The sequence below is a fragment of the Carlito syrichta genome, unplaced genomic scaffold (genome assembly GCF_000164805.1).
Source record: "Carlito syrichta isolate Samal-C Ts95f unplaced genomic scaffold, Tarsius_syrichta-2.0.1 Scaffold305844, whole genome shotgun sequence".
Lineage (NCBI taxonomy): Eukaryota > Metazoa > Chordata > Mammalia > Primates > Tarsiidae > Carlito > Carlito syrichta.
In genome coordinates, this window is record NW_007249940.1 from 433029 (window position 1) to 457168 (window position 24140).

Consider the following 24140-nt stretch of genomic DNA (forward strand, 5'->3'; position numbering starts at 1 on the left):
ACTATAGAATGCTATGCAGCTATTAAAAAAGAAAAAGCTATATCTGTGCCTAAAGAGATTACTGATTACCTAGTGTTGGGTTAAAGAAAAATATACTGGAGCAATATTTATAGGGTAACCCTAATTCTGTAAGAGACCTAAAGCCAAGTAAACTAACAACTCTAGAAATATAAAAATCTCTATATGCATGCAGGAGCAAAAGAGAAGAGTGAAAAGATATACAAACCTTTAACATAACTTACCCTTGAGGCTATATGACTCAAAGTTGGTAAGATAACTGGCTTTTTCTTTATATTCCTCTGACTGAATGATTTTTCAGTGAGCATGCCTAATTTTTTCCCTAGAACTTATCTGAAATAATTTATTGTATGTCACATATCTCATTTCTTTTATCTTTTTTCTTTTATTCATATACAATGTTTTACATATTTATGGGGTATATGTATTTTGTGGCATCCATCATCTTGCATATTTATCATTTCTATGTGTTAAGAATATTTCAAGTCCTCTCTTCTAGCTACTTTGAAATACACAATATATTGTTGCTAGCTTATCATGAGCATATAATTATTTTTATAACAAAAAAATCCCCAAAGTAAAATTGAACCCCAAAACTGCTAATGTACATTGTATAAAATTTACCACACATAGCTGATTTGGCTGAATACTTGAAAATCAATCTAATTAATTAGAACGGAAGAAGAAGGTAGCCCGTGGCCTTTGGTGTCAGAAAGACCAAAGTTCTCATGCCAGTTCTGTCACTTCCTATGTGTACCTGTACAGTTACTTAGAATTTCTAAGCCTCAGTCTGTAAAATGGAGATGCTAATACCTATCTCACAGGGTTTTGGTGATGATCACAGACTAATAATAATAGCTAGCAGGGCCATGCTATATGCTTTATACATATTAACTAAGCTAATCCTCAGAATAGCTTTATGAAATAGGTACTATTATCACCCCTATTTTATAGATGAGAGAACTGAGATCCACAGAATTTAAGTAACTTGCCCAAGTTCATTCTCCCTCATGTTCTCTTTCCCTCACCCCCTTTCTCCACCCTCATCCCTTTCCTTCCCTCTGTCTCTGTCTCGCTTTCTCTGTCTCTCTCTCTCTCTCTCTCTCTCTCAGACACACACACACACACACACACACACACACACACACACACACACACTCACTCACAGAGGAGTGGCCCAGCCAATATATGAACCCAGAGAATCTGATCTCTGAGCCCATCCTCTTAACAAATACACTAGGGTGACATATTTGTGAAAGTTATTCTGATTGCAAAGCTCCATCCATGTGTAAAGAGTCCTTATTAGTAGAGGTTGAAAGAATAGGAAACAAAATCTAAACACTATAAGGGCCTGAAAGTCAGGACAGAAGCAGAGTCTTCTGGTGATCTGCAAACAAGTGGTAATGTCCATAATTCCCCACCCTGCTCTTCAGTATCTCAGCGCTGAGTGTACTGTTTTCCACCTCCAGGCATTCTGCCTTCTGCCTCTGCAATCTGAATGCACATTCTAATCATCCTTCAAGGTTCAGCTTAAGCTTTATTTTTCAGTGAAGCCTTTCCAGACCGCGTATTCCAATATCGATCATTCCAGGAGCTTGTGTGTTAGGGTACAAAGTGCACAGGTTTAGCTTTAACACTTACAAACCATGTAACTGTGTACAAGTCATTTAATCTCTCTGAACCTCGATCTCTTCATATGTAAAATAAGGTTCTTATGAGAATTAATTGATTAAATGATAACATAAATTACCTGGCAAATAGTATATGCTTGAGGAATGCTATTATTAATCCTCTTCCCATTTATTGAAACAGAGAGCAATTCCAATTCAGCAGTCAAGCTTGAATTGTGATTTTCCTTTTTCATGATTTCAACTATAATATTTCCAGAACTTCTTAGGCATTTACACCTTATCTTTCTAACTAAACTGCAAGTTTTCTTTGAGGGCCAGGAATATATACTGGCTGATATACATCTCCTGACCACACAGCATAATACTTGACACAGAAAAGTGAAGTGCTCAAACAAATCTGTGAATTGACTGGTGTGATCCACACTGGATTCATGGGGGATGCAAGACCCTCAAACCTTAATTTTAAAATAAACATAGTAAGTAGACATATTCTAGAGTAGTCCCTAGAATTTGATTTGGAAAAGAACCCCCAAACTCTTCTCAATGCTTTCTACCTACATCCTCAGTCACACTGCATTCATCTGATCAGAAACACACTGGCCTTTGTAGAAGATTGACACACAATTTTGTCTCCATTGTTCACAAAGTTAAATCTCTTTTGAAATCAAGCTTTTTATATTTAAGTACACTCAGGAAAGCAAAGGGACATTCTGTCCTCAGTTCAGATCCAAAATCCAAACCATAACTTTTTTAAATAGCTCAATTTGTCAGTCCCAGAAATAACTTTTCTAGGTCAATTAGCACATTTCAATGTGCCCATTAGCGAAGAGTGAGACTCTCAAGCCTATTTGCACCAGTGACATCAAAGTCCTCCCAGAAGAACACATGGGTACAAGGTGTGCTGGCAGCAAAGTTGCATCCCAAGAACACTGAGATAATGTTCATGAAGGCGGGTGTGGATGCCCCAGGAATGACAAAATCATTACTAACTTCTTATATTCAGTCTGAGAGTTAGCAACATTCAAAAGAACCATCCAACAGGGGGAAAAAAGAACTAACAGAATAGATCAACATGAATATGCAATAATAATACACAATTTTGATAATAAGATGATAATATACTTGAGGCTTTGGGCCTTGAAGAAGAAAGCAGCTTGATGAAAAGAATCATCATCACTCTTCTTCTAGTAGAAGACAGGTGGCTGCAAACACAAATACAGGCCAGGCTAGAATCCTTGGTCTGGGAAGGAGGCTGATAGAATATCTTACGTTGCTTTTCTGTGTCCAGTCTCCCTTGCTGAGAACACTCAGCAAATTGGCTATAAAATTGTGCATTTATCTTCAGCTATTAAAAAAAAAAAAAACCTGTGACCCAACTCTTTTATCTTTGCTTGCTTGCTTGCTTGTTTGTTTGAGTGCCTGTATTGAGGTCTCATGTCGCACAGGCTGGAGAGGCACAATCATGGTTCACCATAGTCTTGACCTCCTAGGCTCGAGCAATCCTTCCCCCTCAGTCTCCTGAGTAGCTGGGACTATGCCCACTAATTTTTTTTAATAGTGCTGACATCTTACTATGTTGGCCAGGCTGGTCTCGAACTTTGGGGCTCAAATAATCCTCCTGCCTCAGCCCCCCAAAGTGCCAGGATTACAGGTGTGAGCCACTGCACCTGGCCCAATCCAAATCTTTTCAAAGAAGGGAGGCTAAGAAGGTTCTCCGGCATCCTAATTCAAGAGCGTTCAATCTCACTCTGAATTTCAGTTATGGAATAGAAAAGGAGCTCTCAAGTCTGAATCAGAAGGCATAAGTTCTAGGGGCACCCACTTTGGCTAGTTAAGTTATCTATCGTCCTAAATTCCCCCTCTGGAATATAAGATTAGATCACAAAAGATCTGAGCTCCCTATCATTCTAATAATCAATAGTTTCATGCCACACTGCCCCTCCTTCCCTCTAAGAAACAAAAGGCATATCACTGTAAATCACCCTTAAGATACTTTATCTGAAGCCAGAAAGAGACCTTTTTCCAGAATCCTGGCTATAAAGAACACTTACTTACTTGTAAGATGGGCCACTGAAATACACGGTCCTTCTTCTAGGATGTCATCTAGATGGAGAACCAGGAGAATCTACTGAAGCTTGAACATTGTCTAGCTGATATGCCAATCCCAGTGCCAATGAGTCACAGGGCAGAGTATAGAGCACATGGAAGTACTGATGGCCCCAAATCCTTTACCTGACTGTGGCAACTACCTCCAACTCCCTCTCACTCTGTCTTTATGTATGTGAGTATATATATGTCTGTGGTACTGGCATACACACTAATTAGTTCATTTTCTTCTTCTTGCTTCCTCATTACTGCTAATGAGCAAAAAAAAAAAAAAGGATTAAAAAGATAAAGAGCCAAAAAGGAAGGGCAAAAGAGAAGTCAAAAGCTGGCTTCCTGCTTAATTGGATCATCAGGTTCAAGAAAGAGTTGCCAATCTTCATATGTCTCATTTACGTCAATCTGAACTCAACCAAGGGGTTGCAAAGCAAAAACCCTAAAGGCTAGAGTAGTCCAGTAGGGGACCCCAACCATCTAAAAGAATCAGATCTAAACTAATTGCAATGACACATGCAAATGGAGATATCCCAAGCTTTTGCAGCACCATTTTAGAAAAAGAGCACAAAGATTCACCAGTGACTGAAATCACTTGTTAAGAGACAACCCATCAAAGAAGTTTCAAGATCAGGGAAAGTTACTTGAACATCTTCAAAGGCAGGAGTTGCAATCTTAGTATCAGACAAAACAATCTTTAAGCTATCAAAAAATAAAAAAGATACCAAAAAAATCTTCAATTAGTCAGTTAACTAAGGCTTGACATTTATTTGGAAAGTGTTGGCTGCTAATGTAACAGATATAATAGCACATCTGCCACGAGAGTAGGAGAAAGGGAGAGAGAAGACAGGAGGGAGAGCAGGAGAAAGGGAGAGAGAAGATGGGGGGGACATGGAAGTGGGGAGGGAGAAGGAATGGGGGAGGGAGAAAGAAGAAAATCAGGGTAGGGGAGAGAAATGATATTTTCTGATTAGGGTAGCACAGGCACCATGGGTCAAATTGTGCCCCTGCTCCCCAAATTTGTATATTGAAGCCTCAACCCATGGTACTTCAGAACTTAGTACGGTATTTGAAGACAGGGCTTTCCAAGAGGAGATTAAGTTAAAAGAAGACCATTAGAGTGGCCTAATCCAATCTACTGGGTGTCCTTATTAAGAAGAGGATATTTGGCTACACAAATAGGGATGGATGTGTGTACAGAGAGATGACCATGTGAAGAGGCAGCAAGAGGGTGGCCATCCACAAGCCAAGGAGAAGGCGTTAGGGGAAACCAACCTGCTGGGACCTTGATCTTGGAATCACAATAGCACTTTTCCTCATATGTTTATTGTAAGGATTAAATAAATTAATTCATGTAAAGCACTTAGAAGAATACCTGGCACATAATAAGCACTCAAGAATCAGCAGATGCTTTGCTGCTGCTGTTATTGATAAAGGGTTAAAAAAACATCAGCAGGCCTAGTAAATATATACCTTTGGGGTAACAATATTGGCTGAATGAACACTTCACCACCAGTTTTCCAATTGGCCTCAGATATGTGACTGAGCCCTTTGGGACCTTTATTCTCATGCTTGTACAGTGGGAATCATAACTTCTGTTTATGCTTAATGGCTCTGCAAGAAGAAGACTATTTGGTTTTCACTGGCTCCTGCTAGGAAGAGAGCTGAAGGTGGCCTATCTAGCAAAACCATAACCACCTCAAATGATGGCAGAAACTGGTCAGAGTTGTGTACTGGAAACAGAAAACACTCCAACTCAGGATCACTAACTCCATTAGCCCAGGGAGAGATTTCCTGATGTGCCTCCCTTTCCTAGGATCTAATATAGCTGCTGAAAATTGAGAAAGTAGCTCTCTATCTGTCTGACCTTTCAATCTCCTGAGAAAAGAGGAACAAGGGAAGCAGACAAATGGAATAAGATAGCACTGGATCTACTTTTCTGCCCTAGCAGATTACCTCCACAGGCAGGAAACAATTTCTGCTCCAACACTGTTCCACGTCCCTGAGCCAGTAAGGACCAATGCTGTGGTGTGGAAAATTAGCTCCCTCTCCACCCTTTATTAAGTGCAAGTTTTTCGATTTGGTTTGTTTGTACCAATCTTTGGTATTATCCCCTCTAACTCTGAGACCAAGGTAGGAGTTCTGATTCTAAAGTTCACCAGGTGAAGCCAGGCAAGTCCTAGATTGTGGGGGACATAGAAGGGACAGCAATAGTATCCATGTTAGCAGCCTGTGGTGCTGACCCCAGCTCACAGGGGAACGTTGAACAAAATGCACCCTGCCTATTAAGACAAAGACAGTGCCACCTCCCCTCCCCAACCTGGAGGGTGCCCCTTATCAGGAGCTTAAATGCCTTAACTATAAGGTGTCCTGGGTACCTTGGAGGAAAAGGTCTAGTCCATACAAGCTACCTAGGGAGTCCTGTTAAAATACAGATTCTGCTGCAGTAGGTCAGGGGAGGGGGCTGAAATTCTGCATGTTTAACAAGCAGCACTGTATGATGCTGGTCCTTGAGCCACACTTGGAGTTTACACATTGGGAGTAACTTTGAGTTATGAGTACCTAGGGTACTGAATCGCCGAGAGTGGTCTGAGGACCCCTACTTCAACATCACTTGGGGGCTTGTTCCAAATGTCCATTTACTGCCATTACCCCAGACCCTCTCAACCAGACTTTCTGGGGATGGAGCCTGGCAGACCCCATTTTTAACAAGCCCCTCAGGTGACTGCTATGAACACAAAGTTTCAGAACCAGTGCATGAGATCAGTGGTTCTTAACTCCTGCTCCATGTTAGAATCACCTAGAAAATTTATAAAACATGCCCAAGCTCCATCAGAGATTATGAACACAGATTTTCCAAGGCTGGGGCAGGGCATTAGTGTTTTTCCTTTGTTTGGACACCAGTATGTTTGATTTTAATTTAATTTTTAATTGACAAATAATTCTATATATTTATCTGGTGCAAGGTTATATTTTGATATATTTTTACATTGTGAAATGATTAAATCAAGCTAATTAGGTGACCTTGAAACATAGTGAGGGTTCAAAATCACTGCTTTAAATGCATGCTTCCTCTTTTAATTTCTAATGATGTATAATACACATCAAGAAAAGTATAACTATCATAAAGGTACACATGAATATTTGTGTGGAGATGACATGAATATATGTAGGGAGGGAGCAAAGCATAGCTGCAGTTTTCAGATCAAAAGGCCTAGGCTGCATTCCTTAACTCTGTCACTTAGAATGTATGTGACTCCCTGAATGTCAGTTTCTTCCTCTATAAAAGAAGAGACCATAATAAGTGCCCTATCTACCTCACACAGTTATGTAAAAAGATCTTGTGAACTATAAAATGCTATCCAAAGAAAAAGGATTATCATTTCCAGATTTAAACTATAACCTTATTGTTTATGGCAAATTTAAGTCATGACAATAGAAAGTAGTAGCACAGGTGACTTCTTTCTCTGAGTTTTCTAATGTAGTCTGCTAATCTCTACTCAGTCCCACATGTGGGAGTCTGAGGACAGGACCCTGCTACCCTAGCCTTGTAGGTCGTGCTCTATAAGCCGGTTTATCACCTGGACCCCGGCCACAGTGGAATTCTCCCCGCTATCCACTGGGGGTTGTGTGGCCCAGATTGCTCTGTGGACTTGGGCAAATGGGGAAGGAATCTCATCCCCACCCAAGTGGGCTGTTAGAGAAGTGGACAGACTAGGAGGCTCCCCAGCAGATTATTCTAGGACTAAGTGGCTACTGTGGCTAAGTCTACATGAGAGCCCCTTAGAATACCTGGAAGCTCCTTTCTTTTCACTACACCTCTCCAAGAGTTTCTGCAGGCTTTTTTTGGTCTGTCCTAGCTCTGACTGAAACCTTTATTGCAGCCCCAGAGTTCCACAAAGCATCCCCACACCCTTCAAGCTCCACTGCATCCAAACAGGACTGTGTCAGGCCTCAACATTAACTACATATATATTTTTTAAATCACATGGCCATATGGGCAAATACTGCTTAGTGTGTTACTGGTACATTCCCAGAAGAGGCTACTTACCAGCCGAGTATTTACCACAGGAAACAGCAATGCCAGAAGAGCTCCATTCAACATGTGCATTTGTAGCCTAGAGGAGGAAAAAGATACATTCAGATCATACTCAGACACTGATGCAAAAGTAAAAATAAAAACGTCAAGTTAAGTCACACCATATGGGAGAGAACTATGTGTGCAAGTGTCTCTCTGTGGAAAATGGCACTAGAGTTTGCGCACATACACAAAATAAATTAAAAGCAGTATATTTTGTATTAACTGCAATGTTCTAAAGAACACCACCAATGGCTCAGAATCCCCTGAATGCTTCCTGAACACTTTGGTTACAACACATTATTATATAACAAGCTCTGTGCTCCCTAAATATTCAGTCAGTCCCAATCAATGGCTTCAACTGTAGCTTCGGCGGCATTAAAAAAGGGGAACTGCGGGAGCTAAGTGCTCTGTTATTACAGCAGAAACCTATTTATTACAATATGGTCGCTCATTTACACAGTCACGTCCAATCCTTCCCCCGCAAACAGATCTAGACAGAAAAGGCTCGTATAACCAGGAAGCCAACTGCAGTGTTTCACAAATTATGTTTCCCCACTTTCTTAGAGATGCCTCCAGGAGCAAAAGTGGAAGCCTTCCAGGCTTTCTTTGATCTATTTTACATATTGGGCTCTGGGCTCTGTGGTTTAAAAGAAGAAAACCATTGGTCTTCAGCACCGGGTAGTGATACCGTGTCCCAATCAATCCCGATGCCAGACTTGTTAAAATGCATACATACTAGAAACCTTTTTTAAAGTCAAGAACAATTAACTCAGGAACAAACCCTGCCTGTGAGGGCTCTGCAGATGGATTTAAGTAGCTTCCTTCATTACTCAAGGCAAACGGTTCTTTGCTACTAATGGAGAAGCAAAGAATGGCAGTCTGTTCCTCTTGAAGAAAAACTGACTTGATGGATCACAAACAACCATTACCAAGTCAATGTGCCTCTTAGACCTCAAGCCTCAGTCTCAGTCAGTCTCTCTCTCTCACACACACACACACACACACACACACACACACACACACACACACACACACACACACATACACAGAGAGAGAGAGAGAGAGAGAGAGAGAGAGACAGAGAGAGAGAGAGACAGAGAGAAAGAAAGACAGACAGAGACACAGAGAGAGAGAGAGAACAGCCCTATGATACCAGGATATCGCCTATGCCCTAATTGGGAAAAGTTCACACACTAAAGACCCCCTAGAACTTTAGCAATTCTCTTGGAGCTCACAGATCTGCAAGACTAAGAGACATTACAAGAAGACTCCAGAAAACAACACAGAAGCCCTGCAGGCTTCTTTTCGATTCCCCTAGTTTGTTTTTTTCTGCTGTTCTTTGTCATCAAAGCCTCGATGATTGTGATTATGTACACTTAATATATTCTAGGCATCCTGAATCAAGGACCAGAGAGAAAAACACATTCCAGGCAAGTACCTGATTAACTGCTTTACATTAACTCTCTTGCTTAATTTTTTTAGTTGTACAGATTTCTTTTTTATTTTATTTTAGATTCATGGGTTACACGTGAAGACTTGCTACGTAAGTAAATTGCGTGTAGGTGAGATTTGGGCTTCTAACAACCCCTCTTCTCCCCCTGGTAGTGGACATGGTACCCAGTGGGCTGTTGTGTGCCCTCATCCCCTCTCCCTCCTTCCCTCCTTTAGTAATGGTGAGCATTCATTGTTACCATCTTTGTTCTTGCTTAATTTTTATAGTAATCTTCTGAGGTAGGTACAGTGACTTTTTCCCATTTTGTTGGTGAAGAAGTAAGGCCATCTGGCTTATGCCACATATAAGACAGAGCTAGGATTCAAATCCAGGTTTATCTGACACCAGACCCCAACCTCTTATACCACTCTCACTGCCTTATATCAGAGCCCCCTCCCTTCCTCCCACCAAAGTATGACCTCAGGTGGAGAGTTAGAGATGCTCCTCTTCCCTTCTTTTTGTTTTAGGGGTCTCTCTACTTTCTCCTTTATTCTCTGCCCCAGGCTTAATATAATTTCAGGGGCTCACTAAAATTAAGAAGGTTGTTTGGTCACACCAGGCCTTCATAGTCCTACAGGTTAATAGGACTTCGCTTGGCCTATGGGAGAAGGCATATCAATGCAACATCACCCCTGCATCCCAGGGCTGGCCAGGCCACCATGACCCTTTTTCAGCAGGGTCATTCAAGGGGGCACCCCATCCTCTGAGACTCAGAGTATGAAAACTCTGGCTCACCTCAGTGACTAAAGCAAGAACCATTAACAGCTATTCCAGGACTGAAGTGAAGTAGTGTCTGGTTAACCCTGCTGCTGGGCCCTCCAGTGAGAGAGCCACACCATAAAGACTCACCCCAAATGAGGGAAATCACATCGACAATCCAGGTAAAGTGGGATTCCGGTGCCAAGCTTTGCCATGGACCTCAAAGGAATGTTGGCACTAGCACAAAGCCAATTAGACATTTGGCACCAAAAGTTAAATCTTGAGGATGATAAAATTGATTCCAAGGGCCCATGGAAAGTCAAAAATAAAGAAGATAAAACTAACACTGGGATTAAAAACAACTAATAAGTTCCTAGATTAAAAACAAGTCTTGTTCTGAGTTCTTGGAACTCAGCTATGCAAGCTACATATATGACAAAGGGTGAATGAATTATCTTTAATATATAAAGAAGTCTTGCATATTAATAATTACAACAATTTCTAATGTATGTTGAGCATTTCTATGTGCAAATCACTGGGTTAAGAATTCAAATACATAACTTCATTCAATCATCACAGTCTTTACTACAATCGTCATTATCTTTTTCATTTCATAATTGAGAAAACCAAAGTTCCAGGTGATTAATTGTCCAAAATCACACAGATAAAGCAGAAACAGAAGTCATACCCAGGTCTTGCAAGTTTCAAGTCTGTGTTTTTGACATTGTACTCTGCTTCCAATCTACAGCATGAACATTACACATGTTCTGTGTGTGTGCGTGCGTGTGCGTGTGTGTGCGTGTGTGTACATGTGTGTGTGCATCAAACTGCAGGCTAGGCAAGAAAAAGTTCTGAGATGCCCATGGGGGCAAGAAAGTTCAGGCCCAAGGGCAATAAAACCCCTTGTGTGTTTTGGGGCAAAACTGCCGGATCAAACAAATGCACTGCCCTCTACAGACACAGAGCACAATCCTACAGGTGTGTGTATATATATATATATGACTCACCAAATCAGACGCAAAGGCTTTTGCTTTTACTTTATAACTGCCTCCAGCCTGCCATCAAAATTTCTGTCGAATATAGGTAATAGATGCTAGGCCACTAGAAAGTCCTGTGAGAGAGTTCCCTCATCTGTACAATGGGAACCACAATAGTATCCAGCTCATAGGACTGTTATGAGGAATTATATTTATAAATGCTTAGAAAAGTATATGGCATACAGTAAGACTCATCTAAGTGTTTGTTAAATAAACGGTGAAGAACTCAGCTAAAGCCTCAAGATGGGTAGACAGAAGTAAGGAAGGAGGGAAGGGAAGAAGAGAGGGAGAAAAGGAATTAAAAAAAAAAAGAAAACCATGTGACAGAGCCAAACTGTTAAAAAATTCAAAGATAAGAAACAGGTACAGAGAAAGCAAAGGATAGACTGAAGGCCAGGCGAAAGAGTAGAGCTTGGAGGCTGACTTGTTGGATTACTTATGCTTATAAACCTCCTTCTTGCCAGCTCAGAGTCTTGGTCATTATATCGTACATACAGTTGACCCTTAAACAATGCAGGGGTTAGGACTGCTGACCGCTCCCTAGAAAATTCACTTACAATTTTTAACTCTCCCAAACCTTTACTAATAGCCTACTGGTGACCAAAGTCTTACCAATAATATAAACAGTCAATTAGCACATATTCTGTATGTTATATGTATTATATGCTGCATTCTTACAATAAAGTAAACTAGAGAAGAGAATATATTATGAAGAAAATTATAAGGAAGAGAATATGCATTTACAGTACTGCACTACATGCATGGATACCATAAGTTTGTGTCATCTGTTTACAAGGTGAATGATCTGTCTGAAAGGACAGCACGTGCCATGGCAGAACTCAGTCTATAGCGCATATAAAGCAATTCAATTTTTTCTTTGCTTCTTGGGAGCACTTCCAGTATCACTAGTGGCACTTCATGTGGGTCCCCTGGTGTTACTCAAGGCTTACAGTATAGCACTAAACACAATGACAAATACTCAAGAACCACGAGGATCACTTTTTAACTGCAATCCCTGATTTACTGGAAGACGAACTGCTCACACAGAGATCATGCATGTCTCACAGTGCCTTAAAGGACACTCGCAACACCTAAGCTCACCGCAACAGCAAAGGGAGGTAGCTGCAAAATTATTACAGCAGTACAGTATGAAACATGACTAATTTTATGCAATTAGAATATAATACTACACTTAACGTTTTTTACATTATTCTTGGCTGTATCACGTGCATAAATTTTGACAAGTTTTAACTTTTTATAACAAATTTATGTATTTTTATGGTAGCAAATAATACACACACACACACACACACAAACACACACATATATTTCACTCATGACATACCTAAGTTTTTCTTTTCTTTCCTTTTTTTTTTTTTTTTAAGTTGGAATCTCACTCTGTCACTTGGGCTGGAGGAGGGCAGTGGCATGCTCACGGCCACAGTAGTCTCGACCTGCTGGGCTCAGGTGATCCTTCCACCTCAGCCTTCCAAGTAGCTGGAGCTACAGGCACACACCACCATGGCCAGCTAATTTTTTGATTTATTGTAGAGATGAGGTCTCCCCAAGCTGCCCAGGCTGGCCTCAAACCCATGGGCTCAGGTTATCCTCTCACCTTGGCCTCCCAAAGTGCTGGGATTACAGGCGTGAGCCACCATGCCCAGCCTATTTTTTTTTTTTTAATATTTCTAGGCTACAAGCCTTGCCTGCAAGTTTTTTTAAATTGTCAAAAATCTCAAAAAAATTTTTCCAATATATTTATTGAAAAAAATCTGAACATAGGTAGACCTGTACAATTCAAACCCATGTTCTTCAAGGGTCAACTGTATATTCTATTTTCTGTATACTGTGATGTTTAAACATCTTAATTTTTTTTTCTAGCTATGGGGAAACGCCCCCCCTCCTGGGGCTGGCCAGTTCTTAGAGAAAGCAAAGGCTTAGCCAGGAACATTTTTTTAATATGCAAAATAACCAATCTTGAGCCAGACCTCCTCTATCTGCCTCTTATACCCTAGAAGGCTCTATTCCTCTTCTTTAATCACCCAGGGTCAGGTACCAGGCAGCTAGGGACCACTCCTACAGATTAGAGCCTGCTGAAAGTATTCAAATTAGCAGCCCTTAACTGTTCATCCTGTCTGCCTTGTTTTTCCTGTGGAAACCCCAAAAAAGGCAGTGGCTTGAAATCTCCCCATGCTCTTATTTCCTGCCTCCTGATCACACTGGTGTTTTCCTAAGCAGCCTTGTCTAGCATCTCTAGAACTTGTGAGTACAATAAGCTTGTTTTTTCCTGATCCTGTCTTCTGTCTTCTCTTGTAGTCACACCTGACTATCACACAAAAGAATACAAGAGCCGGGTGGGGTGCGGTGGCTCAAGTCTGTAATCCCAACACTTTGGGAGGGGATTACCTGAGATCAGGGGTTTGAGAGCAGCCTGAGCAATTTGGTGAGACCTTGTCTCTATAATAAGTCAAAAAGTTAGCCTGGCATGGTGGCACATGCCTGTAGTTCCAGCTACTTGAAAAGCTGAAGCAGAAGAATCGCCTGAGCCCAGCAGGTCAAGGCTACGGTGGTTGTGAGTGTGCTACTGCACTCCAGCCTGGGCGACAGAGTGAGACTCCAACTAAAAAAAAAGAATACAAAATAGCCATTATTACTGTCACAAATATATACCGTAAGCCTTTTTTGTTTTTGTATAGAATACTATGCTAAGTTTGCTCAGTTCATAAGAACCCGGGGCAAGCGGGGCTCGGTGGCTCAGCCTGTAATCCCACGCTTTGGGAGGCTGAGGTGATTGGATTGCCTGAGCCCGCGGGCTCGAGACCCGCCTGGGCAACTTGGCGAGACCTCATCTCTACAATAAAATCAAAAATTAGCCGGGCGTGGTAGTACGCGCCTGTAGTTCCAGCTACTTGGAAGGCTGAGGCGGAAGGATCGCCAGAGCCCAGCAGGTTGAGGCTGCGGTGGCCAGGAGCGGCCACTGCACTCCAGTCTGGGCGACAGGGTGAGACTCCAACTCAAAAAATAAAAATAAAAAGAACCCGGGGCAATATAGCAAAAGTCATATTTTGGTTCTTTTCCAGGTCAGTTAGTTTCATTAAATTTAGTTCCACAAACATTAATCAGTCCATTACTGTGTACATTGTTGCAGGTACTGTACAGAAAAGGATGTCTTATAAGTAAAATAAAGTATCTGCACTTGAGAAGTTAACAATCTTAATGGGGAGGCAAGAAATGAAATGACTATAGGAAATGTAGTATAATGGTTAAGAACTTGGGATTTGGAATCAAACCTACATTCATATCCCAGCTCTACCACTTACTAGCCAAGAGACTCTGGAAAAATCACTTAAAATATACGTGGCAATTTCCTCAAATGTTAATGGCGCTAATAATTAGTACCTAATAAAAGGGTTATTGAGAGAATTTACTTTTTTTAAGATGTGGGGTACAATTCAGGGTTAGGTATACAATTCAACATACAGGTAAAGTTTGGGCCTCCCTCTGGTTCCCACTTTGCCTGGATTGAGTTCAGGTACCCTTATTGATGCTATGTGCCCCCCCTTCCCTGGCAGGGTCCCGCTACTGCCAATTTCTTTCTTATAATATTATGGTAAATGTTTAGGGTTCGCTTATGAGTGAGAACATGTGGTACTCAGTTCTTTGTTTCTGTGATAGATCACTGAGTATGATAGACTCAAAATCCATACAAGTTGCCACGAAGTCCATATGTTTGTCCTTCTTTGTGGCTGGATATTCCATTGTGTTGAGATAATTTAGTAAGAGCACATAAAGTGATCAACGTAGTAGCTAGGATATAATAAGCACTCAATATATGGTGGCTGTTGTTCTCCTTCATAAATCAATGTAAATGAATATCACATTGTACATAACAAATGAATCTATTAAAAAACTTCACTTATTTCAATTTAGCACTTGATTACAACCAAGAATCAAAAGATATAAAACAGAGGACAAGTTCTATGGGTGACTGGAAAAGGCAAATTTCATAGACAGAAATTATCAATGGAAGTTATAAAATATTTTAAACAAGACAAAAATATATCAAAATGTGTGAAATACTTACAACATGAAATTCTTATATTAGACAAAGAGAATGGTCTCAAATAAATAATCTAAGTTTCTACTTTAAGAATCCAAAAGAACTTCATAGCAACTTGAATGCATTTAAAGTCTATCATACACAGTGATCTATCAACGAAACAAAGAACAGAGTACCATATGTTCTCACTCATAAGCAGACCTTGAACAATTATCATAATACTATAAGAAAGAGATTGCAGTAGTGGGAAACTGCTGGGGGTGGGAGGGATTGGCAGTAGTGGGAAACTGCCGGGGTGGGGAGGTTCTCATCAACATTTGTATACCTAACCCTGAATTGTACCCTACATCTTTAAAAATGATTTTAAAAAACAATTATAAAAAAAGAATAGAAAAGAAGAGAAGAATAAACCCAAAGCAAGCAGAAGAAATGAAATAATAAAAGAGCAGAAATTAATGAAACTGAAAATAGGAAAAACAATAGAGAAAAATCAATGAAACCAAAAGCTTGTAATTGAAAGAAAATCAATATAACTGATAAATCTCTAGGCATAATGACATGGATAAAAAGAGAGGAGAAAAAAGTTACCAGTATCAGGAAGGAAAGAAGAGATACCAATCGGGCTCAGTGGCTCAGTCTGTAATCCCAGCACTTTGGGAAGCTGAGGCGAATAGATTGCCTGAGCCCGTGGGTTCAAGACCAGCCTGGGAAACTTGGTGAGACCTTGTCTCTACAATAAATTTAAAAAATTAGCCGGGCGTAGTAGCACACACCTATAGGTCCAGCTATTTGGAAGGCTGAAGCAGAAAGGATCACCAGAGTCCAGCAGGTCGACACGGGGGTGGCCGTGCGTGTGCCACTGCACTCTAGCCTGGGTGATGGAGTAAGACTCCAACTCAAAAAAACAAAAAAAGAAGAGATACCAGTACAGACCCCCAGTAATTAAGAAGACAACAAAGAAATACTCCAAACAACTCTATGCAGGTAAGTTTGACAACTTAGATAAAATGGACAAATTCCTTGAAAATCTCAAACTACCAAAATGAAATCGATAACCTGAATAGTACTATTAAATAAATTTAATTCATAATTAAAATAATTGAAATAACAAATCTCCAGACCCAGATGGTTTCCATGACTCATTCTACCAAATATGTATACACTCTTTTCTAGAAAACAGAAGAAAAGAAACATTTCTCAATTCATTTTGAATTGAAAAAGAGGAAGAACAGGGACATCAATCAATGAGACAGAATAGTCCATCTCTACATTATTACACAGATGCCAAAACCAGGGGAGGTAGGAGTGGGGGGGGGAGGCAGAGGAGGGGCAAGAAGAAAAAGAAGAATAGGAGAAAGAAACGGGAGATGAGGGAGGGGTAAGAAGGAAGAAAGAAAGAAATAAGGCCAATATTCTTCATGCTCACAGACACAAAAATCCTCAATAAAATGTTAGCAAACCTAAAACAGCAATATAAAAAGAATAATACCAATGGAGTATGTCCTGGTAATACAAGGTTAGTTCAATATTTGAAATTAAGTTAATATAAGTCACCAAATCGGTTGTATAAAGACTAAAAAGAGCATGACCATATCAACTGATGTAGAAAAGGCATTTGTCAAAATTCAGTATCCATTCATGATAATAGGGAATTTCTTCAACCTAATAAAGGCATCGAAAAATACTGTACCTAATATAATAATGAATGGTGAAAGACTGAATGCTTTCCCGCTTAACATCAGGACCAAGAAAAGGATGTCCACTCTTAACTAGTACAATCAAGTGACAAAATAACAGAAATTGAGAAGGAAAAAAACAAAACTGTCCTTATTTGCAAAGGACATGATTATAAGTGTGGAAAAGCCAAAGAATCTACAAAAACAGCTTCTAGTACTAACATATGAGTTTAACAAGGTCACAGGATACAATGTCAACACAAAAATCAATCATATTTCTACATAATAGCAGTGTACAATTGGAAACCAAAAATTTTAAAAGTACCATTTACAGTATTTCAAAAAATTGAATACATAAGTATCAATCTAAGAAAATATGTGCAAGAATTTCTATGCTGAGAACTGCCAAATGCTGATAAAAGAAGTCAGAGAAGATGTAAATAAATGGAAAAACGTGATGTTCAATGATTGAAAGGCTCAACATACAAAATATGTCAATTCTCACGAAAATGATCTATAGATTCAAAGCAATTCTGATCAAAATCCCAGCAGGATATTTTATTGATCGAGATAAACCGACTCCAAAATGTATATGGAAGCATAAAAGAAATTGCTAAAATAATCTTGAAAAAGAAGCAGAAGCTTACTACAAAGTTACAGCAATTAAAACAATGTAGTACTGGCCCAGAAAATGCATATCAATCAATGAAACAGAACAGTCCAGAATTAGATCCACACTGATATGGTCATTTGGTTTTTGAAAATGGTGTTGGAGCAATGAACATTTCAATGTAAAATAATGCACTTAACCTAAACTTCACATTTTATATAAAAGCTAAGTCATAAATCTAAACAGAAAATCTTGAACTATAAAACTTGTAGGAAAAAATATAGGATAAAATCTGTGATCTTCAGTTAGGCAAACAGTTCTTAGACATGGCACCAAAAACATAACATGAAAGAAAAAAATGATAATCTGAACTTAAAAGTTAAAACTTTTGATCTGTGAAAGATCCTTTTAAGACAATGAACCGAAGCAAGAGGATTACCTGAGCCAGGGGTTCGAGACCAGCCTGGACAACCTGGTGAGACTTCATCTCTACAATAAATTAAAAAAATTAGCTGGGCGTGGTAGTGCACACCTATATGTCCAGCTACTTGGAAGGCTGGGGCAGAAGGATCACTTGAGTCCAGCAAGTCGAGGCTGCGGTGCCACTGCACTCCAGCCTGGGTGACAGGGAGACATCTACTAAAAAAAAACAACAACAAAAAAAAAAATGAAAAAACAAGCTATAGAATGGTACCAAATGGGAGAAAATATTTGCAAATCACACACCCAACAAAACAAAGAACTTTTAGCCAGAATATATAAAGAGTCTTCAAACTCAACAATAAGAAAACAAACAACCCAACTAAAAAATGGGGTAAAAAACTTGAACAGATACTTCACCAAAAGAAGTATACTCTTCAAGTTATTGAGTATGTTGTTATTTTCATGGCAAATAAGCACATGAAAAGTTGTTCCATCCCATTAGGGAAAGGAAATTAAAACAACAATCAGATTCCACTCCTCATCTATTAGAGTTGCTAAGATAAAAATATTGACAATGGCAATTGCTGGAGAGAATGTTTAGAAACTGGAACTTTCATTCACTGTTGGTGGAAATGTAAAATATAAAAGTCTCATTTTTCAAAAACAGTTTCATAGTGTCTTATAAAGTTTCTTTTTATTAAATTAAAAATACGTGTCCTTGCCAGGCACGGTGGCTCAAGCCTGTAATCCCAGGACTTTGGGAGGCTGGGGTGAGGGGATTGCCTGAGCCCACAAGTTTGAGAACTAAATAAATAAATAAATGAATAAATAAATAAATGTGGGTGTCACACTAAAGGGACAGAATGGGGAGTTTTTAGAAGTGATGGAACTGTTCTATACCCTGATTGTGGTAGTAGTTATAATCTATACATGTCTTAAAATTCATAGAACAAAGTCAATTTTGCTATATGATAATTAGATAAAATTCAAAAATATACAGGAAAAGCAAATCACTGAAGTTTTCTAGCCTCAGCTTTCACACACAAAAAACAATCCAAGACTCTAAGCCTTTTAAATAATGATTTATTGCTCTTTTTTTACATTAAAATTTTCATACTTACAGAAGAGCATAAAAAATATAATGAGCACTTCTGTGTCTACCATCGAGTTTTACTAACTTTGAACATTACTGATTCAGCTGAAGCCCTCTGTGTACCCGTCCTGAATACTATTCATCTTCCCCACCTCACCCCACCTGGGGGAACCTCTATTTTGAAGTAGTAGGTGTCCTTCTTGTCTATGGTTTTATACATTTATTACATTTCTATGCATCCTCAAACCATATATGTCTATACCATTAAATAAATGGTATAAGACTATCTATGTATCATCTCTCCTACAAATGACATTTTTCAGTCAGCATGGCTTCTAATTATCCATGTCATTACATATAGCTCTACTTCATCTGTTTTTCACTGTTGCATAAAATTCAACGTTATAAATATACCATAAGTTATTTATCAATTGTCATGTTGATGAGCATCTGGATCTACTCTGTTTCCTTCAGCCAGATAACTGAGATTTACTTTCTGTGATTTGTATCATAAAAACAATAGATCTATTTCTACTACCCCAGAGGCCAGGGTCCTTCCACATTAACCTATTTCTATAAGCCCTTGGTCTGAAAGTATAATTTTTTTTTTTTTTTTTTGCCTGCTTTGTAAGGCCCTGCAGCACAAGCCTGTCTTGTGGCAGGGAATACAATTAGGATCTTACATTTCAGAACTCACATAGAAGAAAGCATGACAACTGCTGAGTCTAGGTGGAAGTCACACAAGAGTTCAGTGTACTGCCCTGTTTACTTTTCTATCAAATTTTTCAGAATAAAAATTGGAGCATAAAAAACAAACAAGTAAAGAAAAAAAGACAAGTGCAGCAGGAAGGCTTGGCTGGCTTTGCCAGTGGGCACAAAGATAATTCCTTGGTTGCAGCTGGTGGTTTCCCACTTCCTTGTTCTGGACCAAGTGGGGCTGCACCACCACAGAGGCTACAGAATTTTTTTTTCCTGTGAAGTTCAGGAAGTTGGTAAAAGCCCCCATTTGGAAGGTGCTTAAATGGTAAAAGATGAAACTTATCTAAATGCAAGTTTCATTCTGAAATTTTACTTATCTAAATGAAAGCAATTTTCATTCCTTGAGACCCCAAATTATAGCAGTGAGGTACAGAGATGACAAAGCATCAAGACAATGATAATGTTATATTATTAATAAATTATTGAGTACCCACTATATGTTAGGTTCCATGCCAAGACATGTATATGGGTCATCTCATCTAATCATCACTACCACTCAAGGGGGGTAGTTAGTATTAAAACATTCTTTTATAAATGAGAAAATGGAGGCTTGCTCAGGATCACAGAGCTAAGAATTAGCAGAACCACAACTATAACCCAGGCCATCTAATTTCACTGCACTATTCAAGATCCCTTCAAAACAAGTCTATCCAAAAAACCAAATGTTGAGCTAACAGCATACTGTTTAAAAACATATAAATAACGGAATACCATGTAGCCCAGAAATCATGTTTAGAAGACTACTTTAGCAAAATGGGGAAACAATCATGCTATATTAATTTTTTGAGTATTGCAAAGTAGCATATGAAGAATAACCATTATTTTATTTCTAAAAAATGGATATATACCTACAGAAGACTGACAGAAAATTATACCAACATATTAACAGGAATTATCAGCTATTCATATTGCATTCTTTATTCTTTTCTGTAATATTCTATTTTTTCCTTACAATGAGTATGGATTACTTTTATAATGAAAATCAAACATTTTTACTTCTTCATTATCAACTGCACAGCTCCCTCATACCTTGCCCAAATCTCATCTGTTATGTCATATTGCTTTTTTAATTGCTTTTGATCAACATATAGAATAGTAGATTCCTCACTTGGACTCCAAAAGTAAAAAGAGGCCCTAAATTATTGGTCCTCATTCCTCTGCTGGGTGCTGCTTTCCATGTTTCTCTAGATGGGAAAAGTTATCTGAATTTCTAGCCTTCCTTCCGCCCAGAGTTAATATACATTCAATCTCATGCTTAAAGCAGAACAGCCTAGGAGGAAGAAAAAGCAGTTTTTGCTCCAGAAACCTTCATAGAGAACTTCCAGAAGACTTATAGAAGATAAAACTGAGTATGTATGAGTAAAGGAAGGCAGCTCCATTGTGTGTGGAAACAGAAGAAAGACCTGTGAACATCCTGGTAGCTTCTCCCTTCTTCTAAACATTAAAGAAAGAATATATACAGACACAAAGCAGGAACCTGATGGTGGCTCCTAGGAAAGCAGACACCTGAGCAGCATTCTGCACAAAAAATGAAACTGGTCCCCTGACTTACTATGGGTTTCTCTTTCTCCCTTAAGTCTGTAGCATTCATATATAGGGCTTTCTCTCCCCTGCCAAGGAACTGAGTCTTAATAAGGCTGCTCAGGTCTGAGGCAATCTCCCAAATATCTTTTTCAGTAATGAATCCAATGCTAAGCCAAAAAACAGCCACCTCTGAGGTGAAGGTGTCAAAAGCTGCTCCTTCTTAACATCACACGACCCCAAACCAAGTCTCAGTTCAGAATCCCTCCGGTTCCTGAGCAAGTGATCTGATGAGCACTGGGTAAGGGGTCAATGAGATGGTAAAATCATACCATGACATTAAGACACAACAGGTTCAACCTGAGTCTATCGCATGACTTTAGGGCAGTCCTAAGGGAAAAAACATGCTGTTTAGAAATCTAAGAGTATAAGAAATGGAATCTAGAAAAAGAGATCATCACAGGGCTACTGGCTGTCATAATATCAGGTGGCCCAAAGACCAACAGGGTATCAATCCTCTAATGCCAAGATCACATGTCAGGCTGTCCCAATTCCCCATGCCCACCCTCATGCTTCCCTCACCTACCTGGACTCACACAAGGCCTACAGTCCTCTCTCCATCCAGCAATGCACCTCCTGCTCTCTGCAGCACAGATGAAATTTCATCTCATCTCCTTCAAAAGCCTCTTCAGACTGAGTCAGCAGATACTCATGACCAAATAATCCCATCTGCATCACAGATCCACTCCTCTCTATGTGCACATGAAAATGAGCAGATTTTACAGTTTCAGTGTTGGGGGGATACTGTACACTTCCTGAGTCAGAGGATGTGTGACAGCTCACTGCAATGCAATTTTCTTACCTAGAGCAGAGTGGGGGAAGAGTTCCCTGACGTTCAAACCACACCACTCAGTGACTCACTCCATGAGCTCCCCACCCTTGCTACATACACTTGGATAACCTGGCACATTAAGTGGTGGGTGTTCACAAGGCAGCTAAACCGTCTGATCCACAACTCAAAACCTGGGAAACCTTAACTGCCATTCCCTTCTCCCTCACATATTTCTTCAAGAGATAGCCCAACTCAGAGAGAGATTTCCAAAAGGCTAGCTACACTAAGAGGCCCCCAGACTCTTGTGTATCCTTATTCTAAAACCAACAACCATGACACCAAAGAGCAAGCTGAAAACAAAGAGGCTGACTGCATTTTGGAGCCCTCTGTGGTGGTGGGATCCACGGAGACAAGAAAGGGAGAGTGAGTGCTTTTTAAAAAGCACATGACAACACCCTCCTTCAGCTTGGATAACAGACCCAACAGAAAGACCAGGAAACTCTGGACCATCCCATGTTATTCAAGGCTGCTCCCAGACACAAGTCTGCAGTTCACAGGATTAGTGGCTTCTGTAGCCCCTAGCTCCACCTAATCAGCAGCTCCGAGGAGATCTTAGCTTTCCTTTAGTTTCAGAAGGGGAAGGATAATAGACCTTGATATGCTAACTCTACTCCAAGAATGACTTTATATTAAACACACCAGAGACCTGCTCCCCATGGGCAGATGGAAGACCGTGGTTGGAATTTAGACTTTTTCCAGATTTTTGTCAAACTGAGGGCTGCCAAGGCTAGAGCTGGGAAGTAAGGAGTATCCTCTGCATGCCACCTGAAGAAAAGTGACTTAGGGTAATGAGGGTAGCATTGTTTCCAGATGCAAAGGGTTCAGGTCTTCAGCTGACAATTAAAAATCTTAGCCTGGAGGTTGTAAAAACAGCTAGCTCAAACTGGTGGCTGCTCTTTTATCTACTGAGCCTGTTGTGGTTAATAATGAAAAGGCTAGGATCCTCTAGCCTTGGAAAGAGATCAGATCATATACAGGAAACATCACTAGTCACCATTTGTACTACAAGCAACAAAGGAACAACTGGCTAGCTTTTAAGTTGTATCTGATATGAACAATTCTGACAGCTGCAGAGGTTTCCCAAGTCTCTAGAGAAGTAGAAAACCCCTGCTCTGATCTTTATATCAAAACATGTGAATATGAACTCTGTGTATCTCCATCCCTGTAGAACACAAGATGATATCACCAAGATGAATTGCAGCTTTCCAGAATCACCCCCCTCCATTAACATATTCCTCTTAAATACTTAAGAAATCTCTCCCATTGCTCTCTAGTTTTCAAACAGTGTCATTGTCCTGTTGTACAACACATGTAATTTCCTCCTGTCTCCCTCAGCTCTCATTCTCGCGCGCTCTCTATCTGTGCTAGCTCTAATTCCTCTAAACTCAGGTCCAGCAAAATATGGTCCTCCTGTTTTGGCTTTTTTGGTGTGATGTGTGTGTGTGTGTGTGTGTGTGTGTGTGTGTGTGTGTGTGTGTGTCACAATATTATCAATATTAATGTTAACAGATTAATATTATATATTATAATATATACATAATATATATTATATATATAATAAATTCCCCATCTTAACAGTTCTTAAGCATACAGTACAGTGGCATTAAGTATATTCACACTTGTTCAACAATCACCACCATCCATCTCCACAAGTTTTTCATCTGGTCCTTCTGTTTATGTAAACAAAGTTTTATTGGAACACAGCCATACCCATTTGCATATTTCTATGCCACTTTCATGCTACAACAACAGATAAGTAGTTAAAACACAGACATTTCCTGCCGGGCTCGGTGGCTCAGCCTGTAATCCCATGCCTTTGGGAGGCTGAGGTGAGTGGATTGCCTGAGCCCGCGGGTTCAAGACCTGCCTGGGCAGACGAGACCTCATCTCTACAATAAATCAAAAAGTTAGCTGGGCGTGGTAGCATGCACCTGTAATTCCGGCTACTCAGAAGGCTGAGGTGGAAGGATCGCCGGAACCCAGCAGGTTGAGGCTGCGGTGGCTGGGAGCGGCCACTGCACTCCAGTCTGGGCGACAGAGTGAGACTCCAA

At 39.9% G+C, this 24140-nt stretch overlaps 1 protein-coding gene across 3 annotated transcripts in view; it reads right to left on the reverse strand.

Annotated features, from left to right (window-relative positions):
• TMEM164 (transmembrane protein 164) overlaps positions 1-24140 on the reverse strand; it is a 167997-nt gene that overhangs the window by 60611 nt on the left and 83246 nt on the right. For 2 of the 3 annotated variants that reach the window (XM_021714881.1, XM_008062814.2), the window contains exon 4: positions 7798-7864. In XM_021714881.1, the coding sequence (XP_021570556.1) occupies positions 7798-7864 (67 nt within the window). Of the gene's footprint in view, positions 1-7797; positions 7865-21783; positions 21862-24140 lie in introns of those variants that run through there. The other variant, XM_021714882.1, reaches the window with a different exon arrangement.